At 44.7% G+C, this 21,698-nt stretch overlaps 1 protein-coding gene across 3 annotated transcripts; it reads left to right on the top strand.

The window, feature by feature from the left end:
- The first annotated feature begins 14,200 nt into the window (after window positions 1-14,200).
- Window positions 14,201-19,243, top strand: LOC144106547 (uncharacterized). Of its 3 annotated transcripts, XM_077639395.1 has the most exons (5): window positions 14,201-14,374; window positions 14,461-14,836; window positions 14,932-15,247; window positions 15,790-15,873; window positions 18,044-19,243. In XM_077639395.1, exons 2-5 carry the CDS (start codon window positions 14,722-14,724, stop codon window positions 18,528-18,530), a joined length of 1,002 nt encoding a protein of 333 aa, XP_077495521.1. In that variant the 5' UTR covers window positions 14,201-14,374; window positions 14,461-14,721; the 3' UTR covers window positions 18,531-19,243. The 3 variants fall into 3 exon arrangements, with proteins under 3 accessions (XP_077495521.1, XP_077495520.1, XP_077495522.1); XM_077639394.1 differs by having other exon boundaries at window positions 14,201-14,836; XM_077639396.1 differs by having other exon boundaries at window positions 14,201-14,836; window positions 18,047-19,243.
- The last annotated feature ends 2,455 nt before the right edge of the window (window positions 19,244-21,698 follow it).

The raw sequence follows: 21,698 nt of genomic DNA on the forward strand, positions 1-21,698 counted from the left end.
GTTTATCACTCAATGGGATGGAGCGTTTAGTTGAGCTTATGTTTATGTTCTCATTATATGCATCAGTGCACCTGCCTGCTCGATTCATATCCATGTTTTTTCTTATTTCACTTGTATCATGCCTACCAAAGAAAGTTTCACCGCTTGACCTAAAATGTCATGTTATTACGATGTCCCCTCTACCTTCTGTAATAACTCTCGAAGGGGTGTTCAAGGGCTAATAAAGTATGTACACGTGGTGCAGAGAAAAATGTTAACCCAGTATAATATGTGTGCCCTTGCCCTTGTGATGTACTGAACCTACCGTTCAAAATTTAGTCCTGCTTATGGGAGCCCTGGGTTGTACGATCAAGATTGCTATTCCCGGGTAATCTCTAGGGCGCGGAGAGAGACTTCAGACCGACAAACATCGGCGAATTCTTGCATTGTGGTTTTTAGTGCTGTGGCATTAAAGGGTAACTGCATATGTTTTAGAAATCTACGCGCTTAAAGGATCGAATGTGTGAAACTTACAGGTAAAGCATGCGAAGTCCTTTTGGGCTAGCATTTCAAAAAGTGACGTAATAGACTATTAAAATACCAACGGCCTCCAAGCTTCTCAGCACCGCAGAGCACCAAGTGAGGGCCGCAAGATGACGTTATCAAGCACTACCAGTACATATCCAATGCACCAACGCTTGCTCTGAAGTCTGAAAGAAAAATTGGCCAGGCTTAGCTTGGTTAAGCCAAGAATGCGTTGCATATCTCGATGGAGTTCCGTGCTGCTCCGTTGACTCGATAGGCTATTGACTCGATCGCCATTGGAACTGCCCGTGTAGCAGCGCTCGATCGCCTTTGAGTCGATAGACTATCGGTTCGAGGGCCCTCGAAATGCCCGTGTGACAGGGGTAAAAGACTGTCCCGGCGAAGGAGCGCAGCTCTTTTATACATATGCCGTGACGTCAATCATAGCGCAGCGCCCCTAGCGGGAGGAGCGGGAGTCAGGTGGTGGCTGCGGCCGCGCGCGACCGCGCCAGTTGGGGCCCAGCTTTTCCTCCGTGACGTCACGCGCCGGCGCAGCGCCCCTAGCGGGAGGAGCGGGAATCAGGTGATGGCTGCGGCCGCGCGCGAGTTGGGGCCCAGCTTTTCCTCCGTGACGTCACGCGCCGGCGCAGCGCCCCTAGCGGGAGGAGCGGGAGTCAGGTGGTGGCTCCGGCTGTCGTGACGTCACGTCACGTGGTTGGTGGCTGCCCGGCCGCGCCCAAGGGCTGAACTGAGTGATTGCAATATGCAACGCATAAAAAAAAAACGCCATCGAAGGCAAAGCCGCCGACCGCTGTTTGGCAACATCCAATGAGTCAGAGCAGTGTGTGGTTGACCTCGGGGGTGATTTCAAATCCTACCTTCCGTAACTTCACTCAGAGCTTTTACGCACTCCTGTGGTGCTCTGAGGAAGAGCCTAAAATTAATCATCTATTCTGTTACTACTTTATATGCTAGTGCAAAAACACTTCGTGTGCTTCACCTAAAGTGTATATAGATTTTAATCCTTGAATATCACGAAACTTTCAAAAAGTGGTGCAATTGCCTTTTAAACGTTTTAAAAATCAAGTCCCCTCCAGTTATTAGAATATAAAGAAAGTATCCTGCTGCAACAAGCCTACCAACCTGAGAAAAAATTGAATACAGTCATGATTTGCATGATTGCAAATGATTGCATGATGTGCATGATTTCTTCATGACATTACTAAAACAAGAAGAAACGATGCTCTGTTTTACAAGCAGAGCGTAAAAATTAATTTTTTGAGTGCCCTAATCATTGAGCCACCGCGGCGGATTAGTGTACTGAGTGACACGAATTTCCACCACCGCGAAGGAGCGCCCGCTAACCGGAAAATTGGAAAATTGGTTTTTGGGAAAGGAAATAGCGCAGTATCTGTCTCGCATATCGGCCGACGCCTGAACCGCGCCGTAAGGGAAGGGATAAAGGAGGGAGTGAAAGGAGAAAGGAAGAAAGAGGTGCTGTAGTGGAGGGCTCCGGAGTAATTTCGACTATCTGGGGGATCTTTAACGTGCACTTACATCGCACAGCACACGGACGCCTTAGCGTTTTGCCTCTATAAAAAGGCAGCCGCCGTGGTCGGGTTCGAACCCGGGAACTCCGGATCAGTAGCCGAGCGCCGTAACCAGTGAGCCACCGCGGCAGGGGAAAGGAAATGGCGCAGTATCCGCCTCACATATCGGCGGACACGTGAACCGCGCCTTAAGGGAAGGGATGAAGGAGGTACTAAGAGAAGAAAGGAAGAAAGAGGTGCCGTAGTGGAGGGGTCCGGCAAATAATTTTGACCACCTGGGGATCTTTAACGTGTAGTGACATCGCATAGCACATGGGCACTTTTGATTTGATTTGATTTATTTGTTTCTTTCTGATGCAGAAAGAGGAGCAAGAGCAAAAGGCGAACGCCTGACGATGGCTCTTGCCCGGCATACAGTTTGGCACAAACGTAAAAAATAGCTTTAAAAAAGTTTCACACCAAAATCTTCTGGTGGAAATAAGAAGGGGAAAAAAAGGTAAATAAATCATGTAACGAAAAAATGACAGTATACAACAAACAATAATTCGTACATGCCGACACAAAATACTTGGTGCAAAGATTGTAAATATAACAAAATTCTGAACATGGTTGTTGCAAGCTTTGGAACAACAAAATTGCAACATCATAATAACAAAACAACAGCAAAATGCAAAATGATAATGAACTCCTAAAAAAATAGCAATTAGGGACAAAACCATTGCAGATTATGTGAGTTCTAAGTTATTTTCCAGCAGCAGAGCTCTAAGCGTGTTTTTTGGATACATTAGCACTCAGATCTGATAATTCTTGTATTTTATTTAGAAGGTTAGCTGTTTGGTATTCAATATGTTCTTGGCTGCATGAATACATATGTGATTCTGAAATATTAGATTCACCAAATCATTTCCACTTCTATCGTTGTGACAGGAAAGATCGGCAAGGTGGTGGCGTACTAATAGCAGTCAGTAAAAAAATAGTCATATTCTCTTCACATAACATCAAGCATCGAAGTTATATGGGCATCTCTTCAACTAGGATACCAGAGAATAATCCTAGACGCATGCTATCGACCGCCTAATGCATCTCCTACATTTGTTGCAGAGATTTATGATACCATTAATGTTATAGTAACGCGTTACCCTTCGTCATCGATCTTTCTATTGGGTGATCTTAACTTTCAGGGCATCGATGGGTCCTCGGTGCAACCATCCTCCTCTTCGACACTATGCAAGGAATTCACTAATTTATGCTCACTGTTTAATCTTACCCAAACTGTTACTCAGCCTACAAGAATTACTGAATTTACAAGTACATTAGACCTCGTACTAACAACATGCCCAGAACTGTGCTCAGAAATAAGCTACATGCCCCAGTTAAGCGACCATTCTTTGCTCAATTTTTTTGTCAACATTGCCATACAAAAGTCGGCTAGTCACACTAAAATAATACGCATGTATCATCGCGCTGATTTCACCAAAGTTAATAATGGACTAGGTTCTTTCCTGGCCACTTTTTTCAACGAATTCGACTCGCGATCGGTGAACGCAAACTGGCTCTTATTCAAGAACAAAATCTTAAATCTCACCAGCCGTTTCATACCCACTCGCGTAATATCTTATCAGCAGCATGCGCCGTGGTATAACGCGTATCTTAAGCGCTTGTCTAACCATAAGAAGCGCTTCTTCCGTTCAGCTAAAGAATCGCGCACTGAACATCATTGGTCCCGTTATTGCTCTGCAGCTTACACTTGCAATTCTGAAGTCAAGAACGCTAAAGCCAATTACCAGAAAAGCACTCTACCGGGTATGTTGCTCAATAACCCAAGAAAATTTTGGAGCGTCATTAACCCCTCTGAAACGTCTAGAATAATACTAACGAATTCAAGTGACGAACCTATATCTGATAATGCCTGTGCAAATGTACTGAATGATGCATTTTCGAGCTTTTTTTCAAGTTGTGAAACTACGGGTTTCCCTCAACTGTCTCATAATAACTTCCACCCAATGTACCCTGTCGTCATCCATACTGATGGTATAGTTAAAATAATTGATAATCTTAAGATATCCTCCAGTGTTGGTGTTGATTGCATTACTACAAAGTTTCTGAAAAGTACTAAAATGTATTCATCGCTTGCCTTAACTAAAATATTTCAGCAATCTTTGGAAAACGGTGAACTACCGGCCGATTGGAAGATAGGTAAGGTGGTTCCTGTGCATAAATCTGGTAATAAACATTCGCCTATTAACTACCGGCCCATATCTATTACCAGCATCCCATGCAAAATCTTAGAGCACATACTCTTTTCACATATTGTCACTTTCCTTGAATCAAACACGTTTTTCCATCCTTCTCAGCACGGTTTTAGGAAATCCTATTCATGCGAAACACAGTTACTCTTATTCACGCCCAAAGTCCAGGCAATTTTAGATTGCCGCTCGATCGCCGACTGCACCTTCCTAGATTTCGCGAAGGCATTTGATAAGGCTTCCCCATCATCTTTTCTTACTAAAACTGCGCATGGTGGGATTAGACACTAACATTCTAAAATGGCTCGAAGTTTTTCTTATCCATCGTCAGCAATTTGTTCCCGTTAACAACGTTAATTCCACCGTTCACCCTTTCATTTCCGGTGTGCCTCAAGGCACCGTCTTGGGGCCCCTGCTTTTTCTTGTATTTATCAACGACTTACCCAGTAACCTTTCTTCTTCTGTACATATTTTTGCCGATGACTGCGTCCTTTTTCGGGAAATAACAAATGATAGTGACAAACACATGATTCAGTCTGACCTTAACGCCATCTCAACATGATGTAAAACTTGGAATAGGACTTTAAATGCTGAAAAGTGCTAACTACTGCGCATTTCTCGTGTTAATAGTGAATTGCCCGTATATACTCTTAATGATGTGTTGCTTGATCCAGTTACAAGATATAAGTACCTCGGAATTCATATCACTTCTGACCTTAGCTGGCATGCGCACATTGAGCACATCACTAACAAAGCTAATCGCATGCTCGAATATCTGAGACGTAACTTTCACGCAGCCCCAACTAATATCAAACTTCTACTCTATACGACACTCGTACGTTCACAACTAGAATATGCTTCATCAATCTGGGACCCTGGTGTTGAGTTTGAGCGACCTACTGGAGATGGTACAACACAAATCAGCGCGGTTTATTCTCTCTGACTTTCGGCGCACATCAAGCGTAACCGCTATGAAAACTACCCTAGGCCTATCTTCACTTGAATCACGACGCAAAATTGCACGCCTGTGCCTTTTTCACAAAATATTTCATCATGAGTCTATTCGCTACGCGCTACTTCTTGCCCCTTCATATATTTCACGCCGCACAGATCACATACATAAGGTAGGCATTTCTATATGCAAAACTAAAACATTCTCGGATTCTATTATTCCTCGCACGTCATATGACTGGAACCACCTTCCTTCCTCAGTTGCCACAATTCCTGACCCTGTATTGTTTAGGTCTGCTGTTACCGCTTCTATTGAATGATATATTGTTTTGATCACTTATTCTAACTTATCTATGTTGTGATAATTTATTGTTCTCTGCTGTTGTTTGTATTTTCAGTGTTATTATGTATTACCCACTCCCCTCTGTAATGCTTTGCCCTGAGGGTAAAATAAATAAATAAATAAATATGTGGTCGTCCATAATTCGTTCTTATTTTTGGCGGCCGTAAAGTTTCCTTACGAAGTGTGTATGCTGGAGGTGCATTGGATTTTTGTACAGTGTAAATGTTCGATTTTTTTTTGTGTACTGAAGCAATTTGAAATAATAAATTTGATTGGCGTTCAGAATTTTGTATTTCAGGAAAAGCGGCCTTGTGCGCAGTAGTTCCGCTGGGCCGTGATATTGCTCAAATATTCTTAACTCTTTTTTTTGCATGCTAATTAATCTTTTGTAACTGTGACTTGTAGTGGTACCCCAGACTAAAGCACAGTAGCAAAGCTTGGAGTAAAAGAGTGAGTAATAAAGTACAGTTCGTAACCATTGAGGGATGAGTGGACAAATCTTAAAGAGGCAGCCAATTGTTTTACTTAGGTCAGCTATGAGGCTGTTAACATGAGAATTTCACGATAAGCTTTCTTCAAACCACACGCCTAAAAATTTTTGGGCCTTGACTTGAGCTATTTCTTTGCCATCAAACAAAATTTCTATGGGAGATTTCCTGGGCTTGTTTAGCGGTGCAAACAAGATGTATTTCGTTTTCTCAATGGTCAAGCATAATATATTTGTGTTTTGCCTAGTAGACAGGTGTAACAAATAGTTATTTACAGCATGTTCAATATCCGGGAGTGAACGGCTAGAGAAAAATACGTTTGTGTCATCTGCATACAAGATTAGTTTCGAGTTATTAGGTATAGAGCATAAATCATTTACGTATGTTATGAACAGCAAAGGCCAGAGAATATATCCCCGTGGAACGCCTTATTTAACTGGCAGAACTGGAGATGAATATTTATTAAAACTTACATATTGATGGCGGTTTGACAGATAGCTTTTTATTAATTCTAGTGGTATTCCGCGGATCCCATACCTATTGAGTTTAACTAGGAGGACATCGTGACACACAGAATCAAATGCTTTACGCAGATCTAAAAATAGTCCAAGCGTATATTGTCTTTGCTCAAAATTTGTTATTATCTCATTTTTTATGTTAAGCAGGGCTGATTCTGTAGATAAGTTTTTTTTGAAATCCGTACTGCATATTACTGATTACACGATATTTATCGAAAAAGTTTTGCATCCTGACGTTGATGGCATGTTCAAAAAGCTTGGACAGGATCGGCAGGACTGAAGTTGGTCGGTAGTTAGTCAAAGCATAGCTGTTCCCACCCTTAAAAATCTGATGTACGCGTGCTATCTTTAAGCGGTCTGGAAACACACCGATCTCGAACACACAATTCATGATATGAGCCATAGGAATAGATATTAAATCAGGGACATATTTAATCGGTCCACATGGAATGTCATCATAGCCAGCAGCTGTATTGTTTTTTAACGTACTAATTATTCGTTTCACTTCGGAAGGTGTCACGGGAGTTAACATGATCGAATTTGCAAAGTCAGCACAACAAGTAGCAGAGTTTTTTGTTTTGTGTTAAGTTCGGTAGATTCAGAACAAGAAACAAAGTAGTTATTCATGGCGATTGTAGCTGCACAGCCAGAAAAGACGTCATTCGGGGTTGTAACATCCAAGTCTTCATATGGTTTCTGTTGATTGGTTAGGCTTCTAACTTCATTCCATATTTTTCAGGAATTGCTTCTTATTATTTAAAATAACTGCTCATAATACTGAGTTTTCGCTTGTTTCACCAGCGAGTTCACCATATTTCTATACTTGTATTCAGTAAACTCTGTCGGGTCGCGACATTTAACAAAGGCGTGGTACATCTTGTTCTTTGTATTTATCATCTTCTATATAGCTTTGCTGATCCATGGTTTTCTTATTTTTTTACTGTGCCGCTTCTACATCTTTACTGGAAAAGACTGATCGTAGGACCACATAAGTTTATCGAAAAACACATCATACGACTTGTTTGGTTCTTTTTCACTTGGAACAGGTTACCAGTCAGTGGTACTGATAAGAGAGCGAAAGATTTCCAGAGCGCGTTCGTTTATAATGCGTGACTCTTTGATTTCTCTTTCTTAATTTTTAAAGTGCGCAAGCGGAATGGAACAAAATGTTGGTAGGTAATCGCTTATGTCTACTGATAATAATCCAGAAATACTGCCGGGCGGATGCATATTACTGATACAGATATCTAGTAGTGTGGCAGATTCTGCCATCAGTCGGGTCGCTTTTGTAATAAGGTTCACACATGCAGAGGAATTTATCAGTTCGCTCAGCTGCCTCACCGTTTCGCCTCCGTCGAAACGCGGCCGCCGCAATCGGATTCGAACACAGGTAATACGGGTCAGTAGCCGATGTGATGACCCCCTATAATTAAGCACAACCGGATCCCCTTTCCATAGTGTCGGCACGAGTCGAACGCCGCCGCCGCCGCCGCCACCGCGGGGAGACGGGCGTTATCTTCCCCAATTGCCGTGGCCGTTCCAAGGGGGCCTCGTTTTGGCGGGCCTGGCCCCGTGGCAAGACGGCGGGCATCATCAATCAACCCTCCCGAGCACATCCCAGGACAAGGGACCACTTTCCCGGCCTTTTAGTGACCTCGCGTTCCGGCCTTGAGGGGCGAGTGTCATTTGATGGAGAACGGAGGCCGGTGACCCGCGGGAACCGACAGCGGGCCAGAGCGCGCCTTACCACAGCCGACGCTATACGCTACCTCGACGACAACCTTCTTTCCCTCGGACTCAACACGTGAGGGGGGCGAGACCATAAGTGCGGTGGTGTGTTTGTGCGCCCAACTGAAAGCCCTAGCCCCCCCCCCCCACTCCGGCGTGGGCGTCCTCACCCTAGAGAGTGTGGGGATAAGAAGATATAAAAATCGACAAGGAGTACGGAAGAGAGGACGCTCAGGACGACATCGTTCGCCAAGGGGGCCTTCAGCGCCGAAGCCCGACGGCGTGCAGCTTCTGCCAGCAACCGTTCGAGCTCAACTCCGGAGCCCCTCCATTGTCCCCATGAAGTCGTCGGCACGTAAGTTCGGACGCCCCAGCCTCTGATGTATAATCATAATCATGTGTAATTATTGAATATATCTGTTTGTTTAAACTGAGCCATACGGTGTCTCATTGCCTCTCCGTCCCGTGTGGACCTGCGCATTATGCGGTATTCACACGGGGGACCTCGGCGCGGAGGGACGGGGAGACAAGGCGCGCTACGTCACCGGCCGGCCAAACCCCTCCCCCGCTCCCAAATTTAGTATTCACACGGGCAGCGGGGAGCCGCCGCGGGGGATCTAGACGCGCGAAGCGGCCGGGCGGCGTGGGAGGGGTTAAAGAAAGGGCCGGACGGCCGGTTTTGCTGTTCTTTGAAGACAGCGAAGGCTAAAAAAAATAATAAAGATTGAAGGGAGATAAGAGGGAAAAGAAACCGAAAAATGGAAACAGCCAGTTCCCAGCACCGGAGCTGAATACACGTCGAACTTTCTGGCGCTAGAGGATCCAGAGCAGGAAATGGACGTCGCAAAAAGGCGCAAGTACGTGTTGTTGGCGGCTCTACTTGAAACCGAGGATGACGACGATCTTTTCAAGAAAAAGCGGCGGTGCTGGGTGAAGCCATGGATGCAAGAAAAGTCCCTTGGTGTGCAGCACAGTCTGTATAACACGCTCCGTGAAGATGACCCGGACGAATACCAGAAACTGCTTCGTGTGCCGCATGAAGTTTTCTTGTGGATGCTGGCACGCATCAGACACCGGATTGAAAAGCAGAGCACAAACATGCGGACCACCGTCAGCGCGAGAACACGTCTTGAAGTGACGCTACGTTTTTTAGCATCGGGTGAGTGTTTGGCTTCGTTTGTTGGGATAAGCGAGCTATTGACAGGGGTAGCAAGAAACTGTAAATGTGACATCGTTGCTTTGCTTTCTTTTTTTTTGCAGGAGAAAGTCAGTTCTCGCTAAGCCGGCAGTTTCGGTTGGGCCACAGCACTGTTAACAGCGTAATATCAACAACATGCCAAGAAATCTGTGATGAATTCAAGGCAGAGACTTTGAGAGCACCCAAATCTGAGGCTGACTGGTCGCTTTTAGCTGAGGCTTTTAGAGATTGTTGGCAGTTCCCTAATTGTGTGGGTGCTATCGACGGTAAGCACGTCGCAATTGTGAAACCAGCAAAATCGGGCTCATTGTATTTTAATTACAAGAAGACCTTCAGCATCATACTGTTCGCTCTTGTTGATGCCGACTGCAAGTTCTTGTATCTTGATGTTGGGGCACCAGGATCAAAAGGAGATGGGGCAATATGGCAGACAACACCACTGCAGAAAGCCATCGCATGCAAGAAGGCAAATATGCCCGATCTTGTATCTATGTGGAGTTCCACAAACCTGCAGCTTCCGCCTGTTCTGGTGGGCGACGACGCTTTTCCCCTGTCACAGAACCTGATGAAGCCTTTTAGTGGAACTCAGCTCTCTTCTGAACAAAAGGTCTTCAACTACCGGTAATGCACCTCTTTCTGCTACTCTTGTGTTAATAACATGAAAAATTAATATTAGATAACAATGATGATATATAATGGAGATATACAATAATAGAAATAAACATAGGCAGTTGCGTGATTGATGTGAAATTTCAGCGCAATTGATTCTTAATCTCGCTTTTTATATTTTGTTTAGGTTGTCAAGGGCCCGACGAGTGTCTGAAAACGCTTTCGGCATTTTAGCTCACCGATTTCGATTCCTTCTGACTACAGTTCATGCCAAGCCGGAGAAGGTGACAATTATGGTCGAAGCAGCTTGTGTGATTCACAATATCCTTAAAGGACATCATCTTGAACGGCCAGAAAGCATAAATACAGGGGAAAATCCTCAAGCATTTTTCGCCTTGCAACCGTGCCGGTCTCGCCCAAGTTCTCTCGCTGCAGCTGTGCGCGAACGGCTGTGCGACTACTTCAACGGAGACGGCGCTGTGAGTTGGCAAAACACCCATGCGGGCGTTGACATCAGCAATTTAAGAAGGAGTGTTTAGGTTAACATGGTTGGCATTCAGCGTTGAAATGGCGAGCTTGAGATGACCAATTGATGTCACTCAATGAAGACACTCTTCTACAGCATGATGGTAATTGAAATGTTTGTTTATTCTGAATTAGCTTGTACTCTCAATGAAGTTGAATAAACTTACACCATTTATGCACTTGACTTACGACTCATCCTCTAAGTAAGTTGTCATTAAAGTCAGGACTGCTGCCTGGCACTTCGCCCTTTTAGCTAGCGGCAACTTCCTGAAATAATGAGCTAGTACAGAAGCGAATGCGCTGCAATCGTCCGGACTAGAATTGTCAAGGGTCTTGGCCATCTTGGACAGCGTGTCAGTCCGCTGCTGCAGAAGAGCAAGCTGGTGGTCTGCAATTCTTTTTCTTTTCGGAGCTGCCTGGTTTGCGTTAGCCAGAGCCACCGCTGATTGTGCCTCGGATGCTTGTGGCACAGGTGCTTCTGCCGCCGCTGTGTTGGACACCAACGCGTCGACCGCCGGGTCCTGAGATTCCACAACAAGGCTGTTCTCTGGAGATTGCCCATATTCCTGCAAAGAAATTACCGCAGTTAACGCAAACAGTGATTTGAACAATGTAGCGTTTGCATGTAAAAGAGATCAGTTCTTCTGTATCTGAACAATTTAAATGTCATGAATTCTTGCACGCTAGAGGAAGGTTGGGATGGGGTAGCGGCTGTGATCAACGAACAGAAGCGCAGTAAGAAAGAGGCTTTCAAAATATTCTACGGTGAAGCTCACAAAAAGCCGGGAACAAAAAGTACGAAGCAGCATGCAAAGACGCTCTCATTATCGCGCGAGAAGTACGTGGAGAGAAAAGCAGGGCTAGCGACCGAACAAAGCTCTCAGATTGCGGCTGGAAGAACAAGTGTAGCTTCCGATGAAGGAAGGAGTGCGTATACCGCTTTCTCACCTCTTCTGTGGCCATCCCGTACGTTTATGTGTACGTTCGGCTCTCGGCTGGGGCTCCATTGTCTATGAACATCATTGCTTTAAAGAATTTCCACTTCCCTATGTACACATCATCTTCCCCTTGGCCGCTCTTCGTATAGAGCATTTTCTTTTTCTCTTCTCTGTACGTCCTCCGTTTGTTCTTTAACAGTGTTTTTACGTAGTCTGTACACAAGGAGAGAGAAAAGGATATTCGTTAGATGGGCAACACTCCACACACATACAAACACGCCAAAAAAATAGTACATTTTTGCTCTCGCCATGGCCTGTGAGGCACGAGGACAAGGAGAATGGACAGCAAGTGCAGTTGTCACAACAAATTCCCTTTGCCCCTAAAGAAAATCTGGTTGTCATGCTGCGGTAAGATATGTGGTCAACATGAAGACTTAGACACATCAAATACATGATGCGGCCGTATTTACTAAGACAAAGCAATTGTACTCACCAACAGTGTACGGCTCAAACTGGGGGAAACGAGTTGCCATCTCCCGACAGATATTCTCCCAGACGGAGGCTTTCAAGCGTGTCTTGTTGTAGTCGCTGTTGCTGACATCCCACAGTGAAGGATACTGCTCAACTAACGACAAGAAGAAAAGCATTGCTTCGTCGCTCCAATGCATCTTTCGCTTCTGGCGCACGCTGAAGAAAGGCACAAAAATCGACGCACGAAGCTCGACAGGAACGTTGACGTACCCAAGACAGGCGCTTCTGAAAACGAACGAATACTGACTACACAGCGAAATATTGCAGGAAAGACCGGAGGTTCAGCACAGCTGGTCCAGTTCGTTCACAGAAAGGCCAACTGCGAAGCGTAGCTGGTCTGAGTCCCCACGAGAAGCTTGGAAACCATGCGCACTGCGAACGTCAAACTGATGGGAATTATTCCGTTCCCACGCTGGTGCCGACAGCAAGCAATTCGACAAGAGAGATTATAAGTCTGCGAAGGCACAGCTCAAAGGGTTGAAAAGGAAAGAAGGGGCTGTCTGGTGTACCTCATCGTTCCTATCGTGTTTCATGCGTCTCGAATTTTGTGCATTCCTTCATTAGGGAAAGGGGGGGGGGGGGTTAAAATGCTAAGATGCTTTGCAGCGACGAGGCAGTTATTATTATTTTTTTTACAACAAAAGCCGCCATCTGGGTCTACCATGCTCAAGGAGCGGGGCTGTGCTGATCTGAGGAGGGAAAATGCCGACAGTCGAAGGGGGAAAAATTAGACGAAAAAAAAAGAGATGCGTGAAAGATAGAAGAGAAGAAACTCTGAGAAGATGCAGACAAACACAAAGACGACGCACGCCACAAAACGCATCTTGCTCTAACCAGTTCATAAATATTGGACTTCAAAAATGTTTTTATTAGTGCACGCATTCCTCTTCGTCCAACGTGCGCAAAATCCACGGCAAGAAGTAATACAGCTCCGTCGACAGCGGAGCGCCACTCACAGCGACCCCAACGCGCGCCCTGCCAAGTGCCGCCTTATCTCCCGGGGACGCGGGGACTGAACGTAGCGGCCGAGCGAACGGTCCCCTCCCCCGTCGGCGGCGGCCGCCCGACCAAAACCGGAAACTGGGCCTCTTCGATTATCCACCTCTGGCAGCCCGCAGGCAGCCCGCGGGCTACCAGAGCGCGCCGCCAGGCGCTCGATTTTCTCGGGCTGCTCCGCCCACTTCCGGTGGCTACCCAGAACGCGTTCGATTTTCTCTGGCTGGGCGGTTTCGGGCTGCCAGCTGGCAGCCAGACTCGCCAGGACGATTTTGTGCTGGCAGCGTCGTCTGCTAGTTCCACAGCTCTCCGCTCTGGCGGCTAGCAGACGACAAAATGGAGGGAGGCGCATTCGCGACAGCTTGGGTGGTTAATAGCTAGGGCGCAGAAACGGTGTTCGCGTTCGTATCTGTGCTGTTTTCCTAACCGTATCTTATTTCGAGTGGAATCTCCGAGCCGTATCCTGTTTACTCGTTTCAACTGACGCTTCCTATTTCGGCATCTCCGCGCGGCGTCTCGCGCGAAGCGTTGTTTTCTCTCTTGATTACTTGAGAAGATAGGTTGGTTTCCGGTCGTATTTTATTTTACTATGTTCACGTCGGCATCTCTCTAAACTGCATGCATGCATGAGTGCTCTTGTACGCTGGCTTGCAGCTGGTAACCTTCTCTTCTTGCGGCGTCTACGATATATCTATTCTTGAATCAGCCGTATTTATCTTTGTTGCGTGTCTTGCAGGTTCAGCGGACGCTCCCGATTTGTTTTTCGAACGACGATGGCCGCGCTTCGGATATCATATCGCAAATTTCGGCAGTTCTGCGTGGCGTCTCAAACGGGCGCGCCGTTATCTCTCTCAAACTCGTTAGCGCGCTTATATCTTTTCGTTTGCGCGGCGGGTACAGCTGTATTTTATATATTTGCTTTTTTTTTCTCTTGCAGGCTCAGCGACCGCTAACGACGCCTGTTTCGTTCGCACCTCTGGGTTTCGGCTCGATCGTATCGGCATGCGCGCTCCGAGCGTCCCGTACACACGCGTGAGACGCGGTTCACGAGATAATTAACGGATGCATCGAGACACGGGCGTCTCATATACGGTATGCACCCGTTATCTCGTGAACTCCACGCGGTTGGTTTCCGGTCTTGTTTTATTGCAGCACATGTACGCGCGTGTCGGCGCGCTCCTCTGATGTGCATGCAAGCATATGTGCCGGCGTGCATGCGTTGTAGCGCTTTTTGCTGCTGGCTTAAGTGGTATCTAATCTTAGTTTGTGGCGTCTACGATATCGATATCTCTCTTCTGGTATCAACATATCTTAAATTTGGTTCGTCTCTTGCAGAGGTTGAGCGATATCGTTCTGTTTCGGACAGCACTTCGGCATCCAGCTCTACTCGGCACCCGTGCGGCATCACTTTGGTGCCGACATGCATGCGTGCGCGTGTAAGCTTACGGGTAGTATCTTATTCTGTTTCTTTGGCGGTTTACGTATGTCTAGCAGGAGTCATTCGTTCTGCATGCTATCTTTTGCATCTTCTTCGGCCCTTATTTATACGTCACCTCCCTTCCAACGCTTTCACTTCATACGTTCATTTCGGAGGAGATGGCCGCGCCGCTGAGAATCATCTTGGAAGGTGTGGAGAGAGAAATTTTTGAGGCAGTCGACGACACCGGTGCACCCATTGTCCACGGAAACCAGCGCCTTTATGCGACAGCAGGTACGTACGTACCTGTACCTTTCTCGCTTGTATGTATATGCAATATTTGATCAGTACTTAATGCGCAACATATATATGCTCTCCTTTGGTTGCAGACAACGTGCAGGTTTGGCTGAATGCGCCGGCAGCCCCCGTCCCACATACCATCGAGCCCGAGGAGTTGTGGCCTCGGGCCAAAGTTCTTTTCCTGATTCAAGAATATAAAAATTTCAAATCAGACCCTTCTAAACGCCTAAAAACTAAAAGACAACTCTGGGAAAATTTGGCAGATTTAGTGAATTCCAAATTCGGTTGCCATTTGACCCATTCGCAAATTGAGAACAAGTGGAGAAATCTAGAGAGAAAATATAAAACGGTGCGACAGCATAATAGCCAGTCAGGGGCGGACCGGAGAACATGCGAGTTTGAAGAGTAAGTATACGTAGAACATGATCTCAGTAGAGATAATTAACTTCTACTGAATGGAAAACTTTGTTTTCCTGATTCTACATACGTGACTTTTGCCCCTGAAGCAGTTTAGTCATTCCACAAACCTGTGAATTAAGAATGTTGCAGCATTTTTTACTTTTTTGGTGCAGGTAGATTTTGTGACAGAATAATTAACTGTACCAATTTTGGACATCTTTTGTCTAAATAATGTAATTCCTGTTGTAATTTTAGGGTTTTATAGATTACACAGCAACATTTGGGCAGATAAATTGACTGTATTTTTGTCAATTGCATACAGCTGCTGAGAGGCATGAACCCGGACTTTGTGCTCATGTGAACAGCTTTGCTGCTGGGCAACTATCGGGCATTATGCATGCCGGCCATGGTTATAAGCTAGCTATACATGTGTCTTGCGTCGCTGAGTAGATATGTCAAGCTTTATGCATGAAATAATGTGTTTGCACACATATTAAGTGATGTCATATTTATGTGTCAAATGGATCATAATTTTTTTTTGTCCTCAGGGAGCTCGCTGAAATTTTTGAAAAAGCTCACAGCATCAACCCACCCTACCTGCTGGGGCCAGGACTCGTCCGGAGCGTCCAAGAGTGAGTCATTTTTTTTTTCTGCACACGACAAGTGCAACAGGGAATTTACATGCACTGTAGCACAGGCATTGCCGAAATAAGAACTAGTAAATTGGGTTTGCCTCCTAGCCATATAGCGGAATCCTTATGGCACCACTACACAGCAAATGGCCTCAGATAGTGAGGAATGTTTTCCTTAAAGATTTAAAGTTTAAAGGGTGCAATGTGCTCCATTACATGCCGAAAGAACCAATCCAGTTGCTTGGTTGCTTTTGAAAAAGACAGTGCATGTCGTGCAAAACATATTTGAAATCAAACACTACCAGGGGTTTCCCCAAGTATAAAATCAGGGGAATGTTGAAGCTAGGGGAGTAGCGGTAGTCATTTTTCAGTTTTTAATTGTGTCTTGATGTGGCACGTAGGACTAGAAAGGCTCATGACTGCAACACTCATGTCAAAGAGTGCCAACAATTGCTTCGCTTTAGACAAGGATACAAGTCATATATCAAGAGACAAAAGTAAGGAACAAGGACTGCATGAAATGTGTCCAGAAACGGCGCAGTAGCTCGGAATACTAATAAACCTTACAAGAAGAAATATCGCTGTCAGTCGCCTATCAATGACTTGTTAAACTCTGCAAAACACGCATCTTTGCTCTGAACATAACAGATCGAGTCAGTAATTAAACACACACACCAAGAAGTCATGTGCATGCTGAACACTACGCACATGTGGAAGGTGTACATCAGAGCTTTAATATCAGCCGTGATGATTTGCATGACACTGAAACATCTAGGTAGCAAAATTTATGGCTGCTACACACAGTTGGTTAAATATGTACAAGCACAGGCTCTTCGCATTGTCCGACTATTCACTCAATAATTATAAAGCAATCAAGAAATCATCACGGCTGATATCAAAGCTCTGATGTACACCTTCCACGTGTGCGTAGTGTTGAGCATGCACATGACTTCTTGGTGTGTGTGTTTAATTACTGACTCGATCTGTTAAGTTCAGAGCAAAGATGCGTGTTTTGCAGAGTTTAACAAGTCTTTGATAGGCGACTGACAGCGATATTTCTTCTTGTAAGGTTTATTAGTATTCCGAGCTACTGCGCCGTTTCTGGACACATTTCATGCAGTCCTTGTTCCTTACCTTTGTCTCTTAATATATGACTTGTATCCTTGTCTAAAGGGAAGCAATTGTTGGCACTCTTTGTCATGAGTGTTGCCGTCATGGGCCTTTCTAGTCCTACATGCCACTTGAAGACACAATTAAAAACTTATATATCTGTGTGTTTCCTAGTAATAAAATAACTGGACTGCCACAAATATATGGCACATTCTCAGCCACATTCCTAGCAGTTACATCCACCAGTTAGGTATGAAAAAAATTCACTACAAATTAAGGAAGGGCCTTCAGAGAAACAAGGGTGTGTGTAGGGAAGCCACTGAACCTCGCACAGAATGATATGGCAGGCAATAAACAGCTGGTTTAAGGGCACATGGAAGGTCACATGCATTGAAAAATTTTACTTTGTCTACAAATGAGTGGTTTTTCTTGATTAATGTGGCCAACACGTGAAATAGTGGCCCAATACATTACGAACATTATGGCACCACATATATAAGGCTTCATGTTTTGAGCGATATTGTGCCATCCCTGACGGCAATCGAGAATTACTGGGAATAAAATGCTCTAATTCTTTGAAAATGGACCTTGATACGTTTGAAATGACATTGAGCTGTTGAAATTACTTTGCACTTCTTGAAAAATTTTGTGCTCTAGTTTATTTGTAAATGTAACTGTGGTGTGCGCATTACAAAGTTCCTCCTATATTTTTTTAATGGCTCTTTAGAGCACAACAATAAATTTGACAGAATAATTTCATAGGGTAGACCTTTTTGAACAAAATGACAAAACAATCTGCACTGCTAAATAATTTATTTGGCTAAACTGAAATTGAAAAGCCTTTGATAGAATTTTAATTCCTGTTTCGTAAATGGTGTGAAAGAGGCTCCAAACCAAAGTTTCTCAGCTGACTTTTGCTGCCAGCAGAATTATGTACGAAATTAAATGACTACAAAATGCATGACAGTGCCCTTTGTGTAGGGATAACACATATGCACTACAAAGTATCTGTTCTTTAGTGCAAGGAGTGCATAATGATGTCGCATTGTTTTGCCACCAGCAGCCAGGCTGAACCTGCAGCCAGCCCCCAGCCTGGCCCCAGCAGGGTAACTGCCACAGCGAGCCCAATTCCCGGCAGCTCGCAACCGAGCACGAGCAGGGGCAGCACTGCTGCTGGCGACTCGCAGCCCCCAAGCCCATCCGCGCAGCCTAGCCCCCTGCAACAGCAACCAGGCCCAGCCAGGAAGAGGCCCAGGACAGACACCTCTCGTGCAGTGCTCGAGAGTGCCGTCGCCCATCTTGAGGTGGCCGAAGCTAACAGACAGCAGCGGCACAGGGAGCGCATGGCTCTTGAAGGGAGGAAGGTTGCTGCTGAAGAGAGGAGGACTGCAGCTCTTGAGCGGGTGGCTGCAGCACTTGAGCGGCGCGAGCTTGTCTCACTCTGTTCTCCGATACATGCCCCAGCTCATTCCCCAACTCATTCCCCAATTCATTCCCCAATCCGTTCTCCAGTCCGCTCTCCAAGCCCTCCTTACTATAATGCTTAGTTTTAATGTTTCGTTTTTTGTCTAGTCAGCGCTTTTTATATTTAATTTTCATTGATAATTGCTGTTATATGTTTGTGCTCAGTTTCGTATATTTCCGCTAAGTTGCTATGCACTACCTCGATGGAAAGAAACGCGAACCCAGCGCAAACACGCTCCGCTGTTTCAATTTCTTTTCACCGCGGTTTTACTTCGGTGATAGCAAAAACACATTAGACTCGTTCATGATACATTCTAGGACAACTCTAACGTCTTTTTCGTACCACCCAGGTAAAAGCGCAATGAAAAGAAATTCCAACAGTGGGGCGTGTTGGCGCCGGGTTGTTCGCCTTTCTTTTCATTGAGGTAGTATGTGTGTGTGCGTGTGTACACTTAGACACACGTATATTCATCTCGTTCGTGGTTGCACTTCATATTGTGTACATACTTTAATAAATTTTACAACCCTCTAATAAGATCTGCATGCGTGTTTCATGCAATGACATTCTGATCACTTGTTTCTGTGTGTACTGATAATAAATTGGATGGCAACAAAATTTCCAGAGCATACTTGTCTAAATTTCTCTAGCACACACCAACCTTCCAGCAGTTTAGCTCTCATTATTGTTGTCATTTACTGTTCAGAGGACACAATGCACATTTGAACATGTTGTCAGCCATCTTACGGTGCCCGAAGCTAACACACAAAGCAGTGGATGGCCATTGAAGAAAGATTGCTGCTCACTAGGGGAGTGCAGCACTTAATGGGGTGGTTGGAACAATTGAGCGATGAACCTCTTCCTCCCATCATTCTCCAAGCCTCCTAACTAATGCACAGTTTTTCTTTTATTCCGTCTAGTAAGCAGTAGACATTTTTTTATAACTTTCATTATATGCTTTTGTATGCATGCTTCAACCTGTATGGTTCCATATATTTCCACTAATTGGCTGCAAGTGCACGTGTATACGCACACTTGTAAATTAGTCTTTTATCCTCAATTATATTGAATTTCAATATGTGTGTACTTTAAATAATCCTAATGCTTCATCTTCTGCAACCATATGTAATAAGATCTCGGTGTTTAGTTGAATATACATTCTGATTACTTGTAGAGCATAACTGTCTAAAATTTCTCTGTCGCACACCGGACTCATATTCCAGCAGTTTAGCTTACACACTGCCTCTTGTCATTTACTGTCCAGGGGGAAGAATGCAAGCATATATAAAGACAAAACTGAAAGGCTACTCTGCATGATTTAAGCACGAAAATTTATTTCACAAGCATCACACATGAACATCATTTTGTGTACCAACATCTCTTGCTACATTAAGCAGGTGGCAGGCAGTAGCATACTCCAAGAACTGAAGAGAACAGAAGAAATTAACCTACACTAAAATGTGTCATCCTGCAGGACCACACAGCTAGATTTGCCTACAGTGAGAACACAGAGCTTCAAACATAGGTCCACCAACAACAAAGCGTTGCAATACACACAACATATATCAGAAACTTATACAGCTCACATTCATTTACCATGGGCTCATGATATACTCCCTAATTAAGGGCAGGCCACAGGTGTTAGTGGAGTATGGTTAATAAATAAGCAAAGTTTTTTTTCAAATTAAGTACTATTTATGCAATTTATTACATGAAAAATCATGAGATTCAGCTAAAAAATTTTGTTAGTGCACGGTTCAGGAACATCAACGACAGAAAAGGCTGCCAATTCAACAACAAAAAGTTCTGAGCAGGAGCTAGCAAATCCCACTTCAGCCAGAAGTTCGCAGTACGGACCAGAAGATGAGCCCAGCACAAAATCAGCTGATGCCCTATTAGGACCATATATACACTAAAAAAAAACTGTTCCTTCTGGGACAAATAAAACCACAGAAAAAGCAATTCCCATTAGCAAATCAACACCTGGGATATTACTGTGATGAGGTAAAACCATATCTTTTGATATAAAGTAAGAAAGAACAGTCACAGCCATTTAAATAAAGCGCAGTTGCAATTAACAATACGCCATTCTTCACCACATCATCTATCTGCAGTGTATATTAAAAATATTTCAATGTAAAAAAAAACAGAAATGGCATGCAAATACAAAAGTACAGAAATGAAAAGGACAAAAATCTAATACTCTTATTGGCAAAAAAATCTAGGAAGACCACTCCATTACATTTAAAGAAAAGATTGAAAGGCTGCAAGTCAATCATCACAGTGCCAATTGCGTTGCTTCATTTATAGTCCCAACAGGCAACATATATATACATAACGCTAACATATATTTTTGCTGAAAGCAAATAATTCAATTTCTATGCTTTCAGCCTTAATTTTATCTTTAAATGTAAAAGAGTGATGGAAGCTCACAATGCATGCATTATAATATAAACTCAAGCAATGAAAAAACAAATGAAGGAAGGCATACACAGGAGGCATATATACTTCACGATTACAGTCTCTGAGCCACGCTGTCGCGCAAAGTTCCTGCCGAGGCAGCACACTCTTCGTCGTCGTCGGCAGGCTCGGTTGGCGACACGTTGGTTCCGCTGTCCACCTCTTCCAGCATTTCTATCGCGTCGCCGCGCCTTCTTGCCTTGTTGTGCAGCACGCAAGCTGCCAGCACAATGTGCACCGCCTGGCTTATCCTTGCGACGTCGATGTAAAGGAGCCGCTGAAACCGCGCCTTCAGCAGGCCGAAGCTGCCCTCCACAACAACGCGCTGCCGACTGTGCGCATTGTTAAATGCCGTCATCCAAGGCTGCCAGTTGGTCGTGGACTGGCGGTACGGCGGCAGCAGCCACGACAGCAACGGATAAGCAGCGTCGCCCAAAAGGTATCCTCCTGCGCGAATTAATTCACATATATTATATGTACGTAAGAAATAAAAATTAACGAGAACCTCCGGCGTATATGAACGACCGTAGCATATGTAGATATCTGCAAACACGTAATTCCGAGCATCAATATATCTATAGCTGTTGCTCACAGTTCAGCTTGGTTAAATTAAGCAAGCGGGAACGATCGAGACGATTGATCGATCTCTTGCATATATGCGCGCGCCGCTTTCAGTTTTCTGAACTCTCTTCCGCGCATAATGCATGTATTAAACACGCATTAGTGATGTAACAATAAGAAGTTCTTTAACTCACCTTCGCATTTAGACTCTCCGTCTTTGAAAAGGAAGCTC

The sequence above is a fragment of the Amblyomma americanum genome, chromosome 10, assembly GCF_052857255.1.
Source record: "Amblyomma americanum isolate KBUSLIRL-KWMA chromosome 10, ASM5285725v1, whole genome shotgun sequence".
Classification (NCBI taxonomy): domain Eukaryota; kingdom Metazoa; phylum Arthropoda; class Arachnida; order Ixodida; family Ixodidae; genus Amblyomma; species Amblyomma americanum.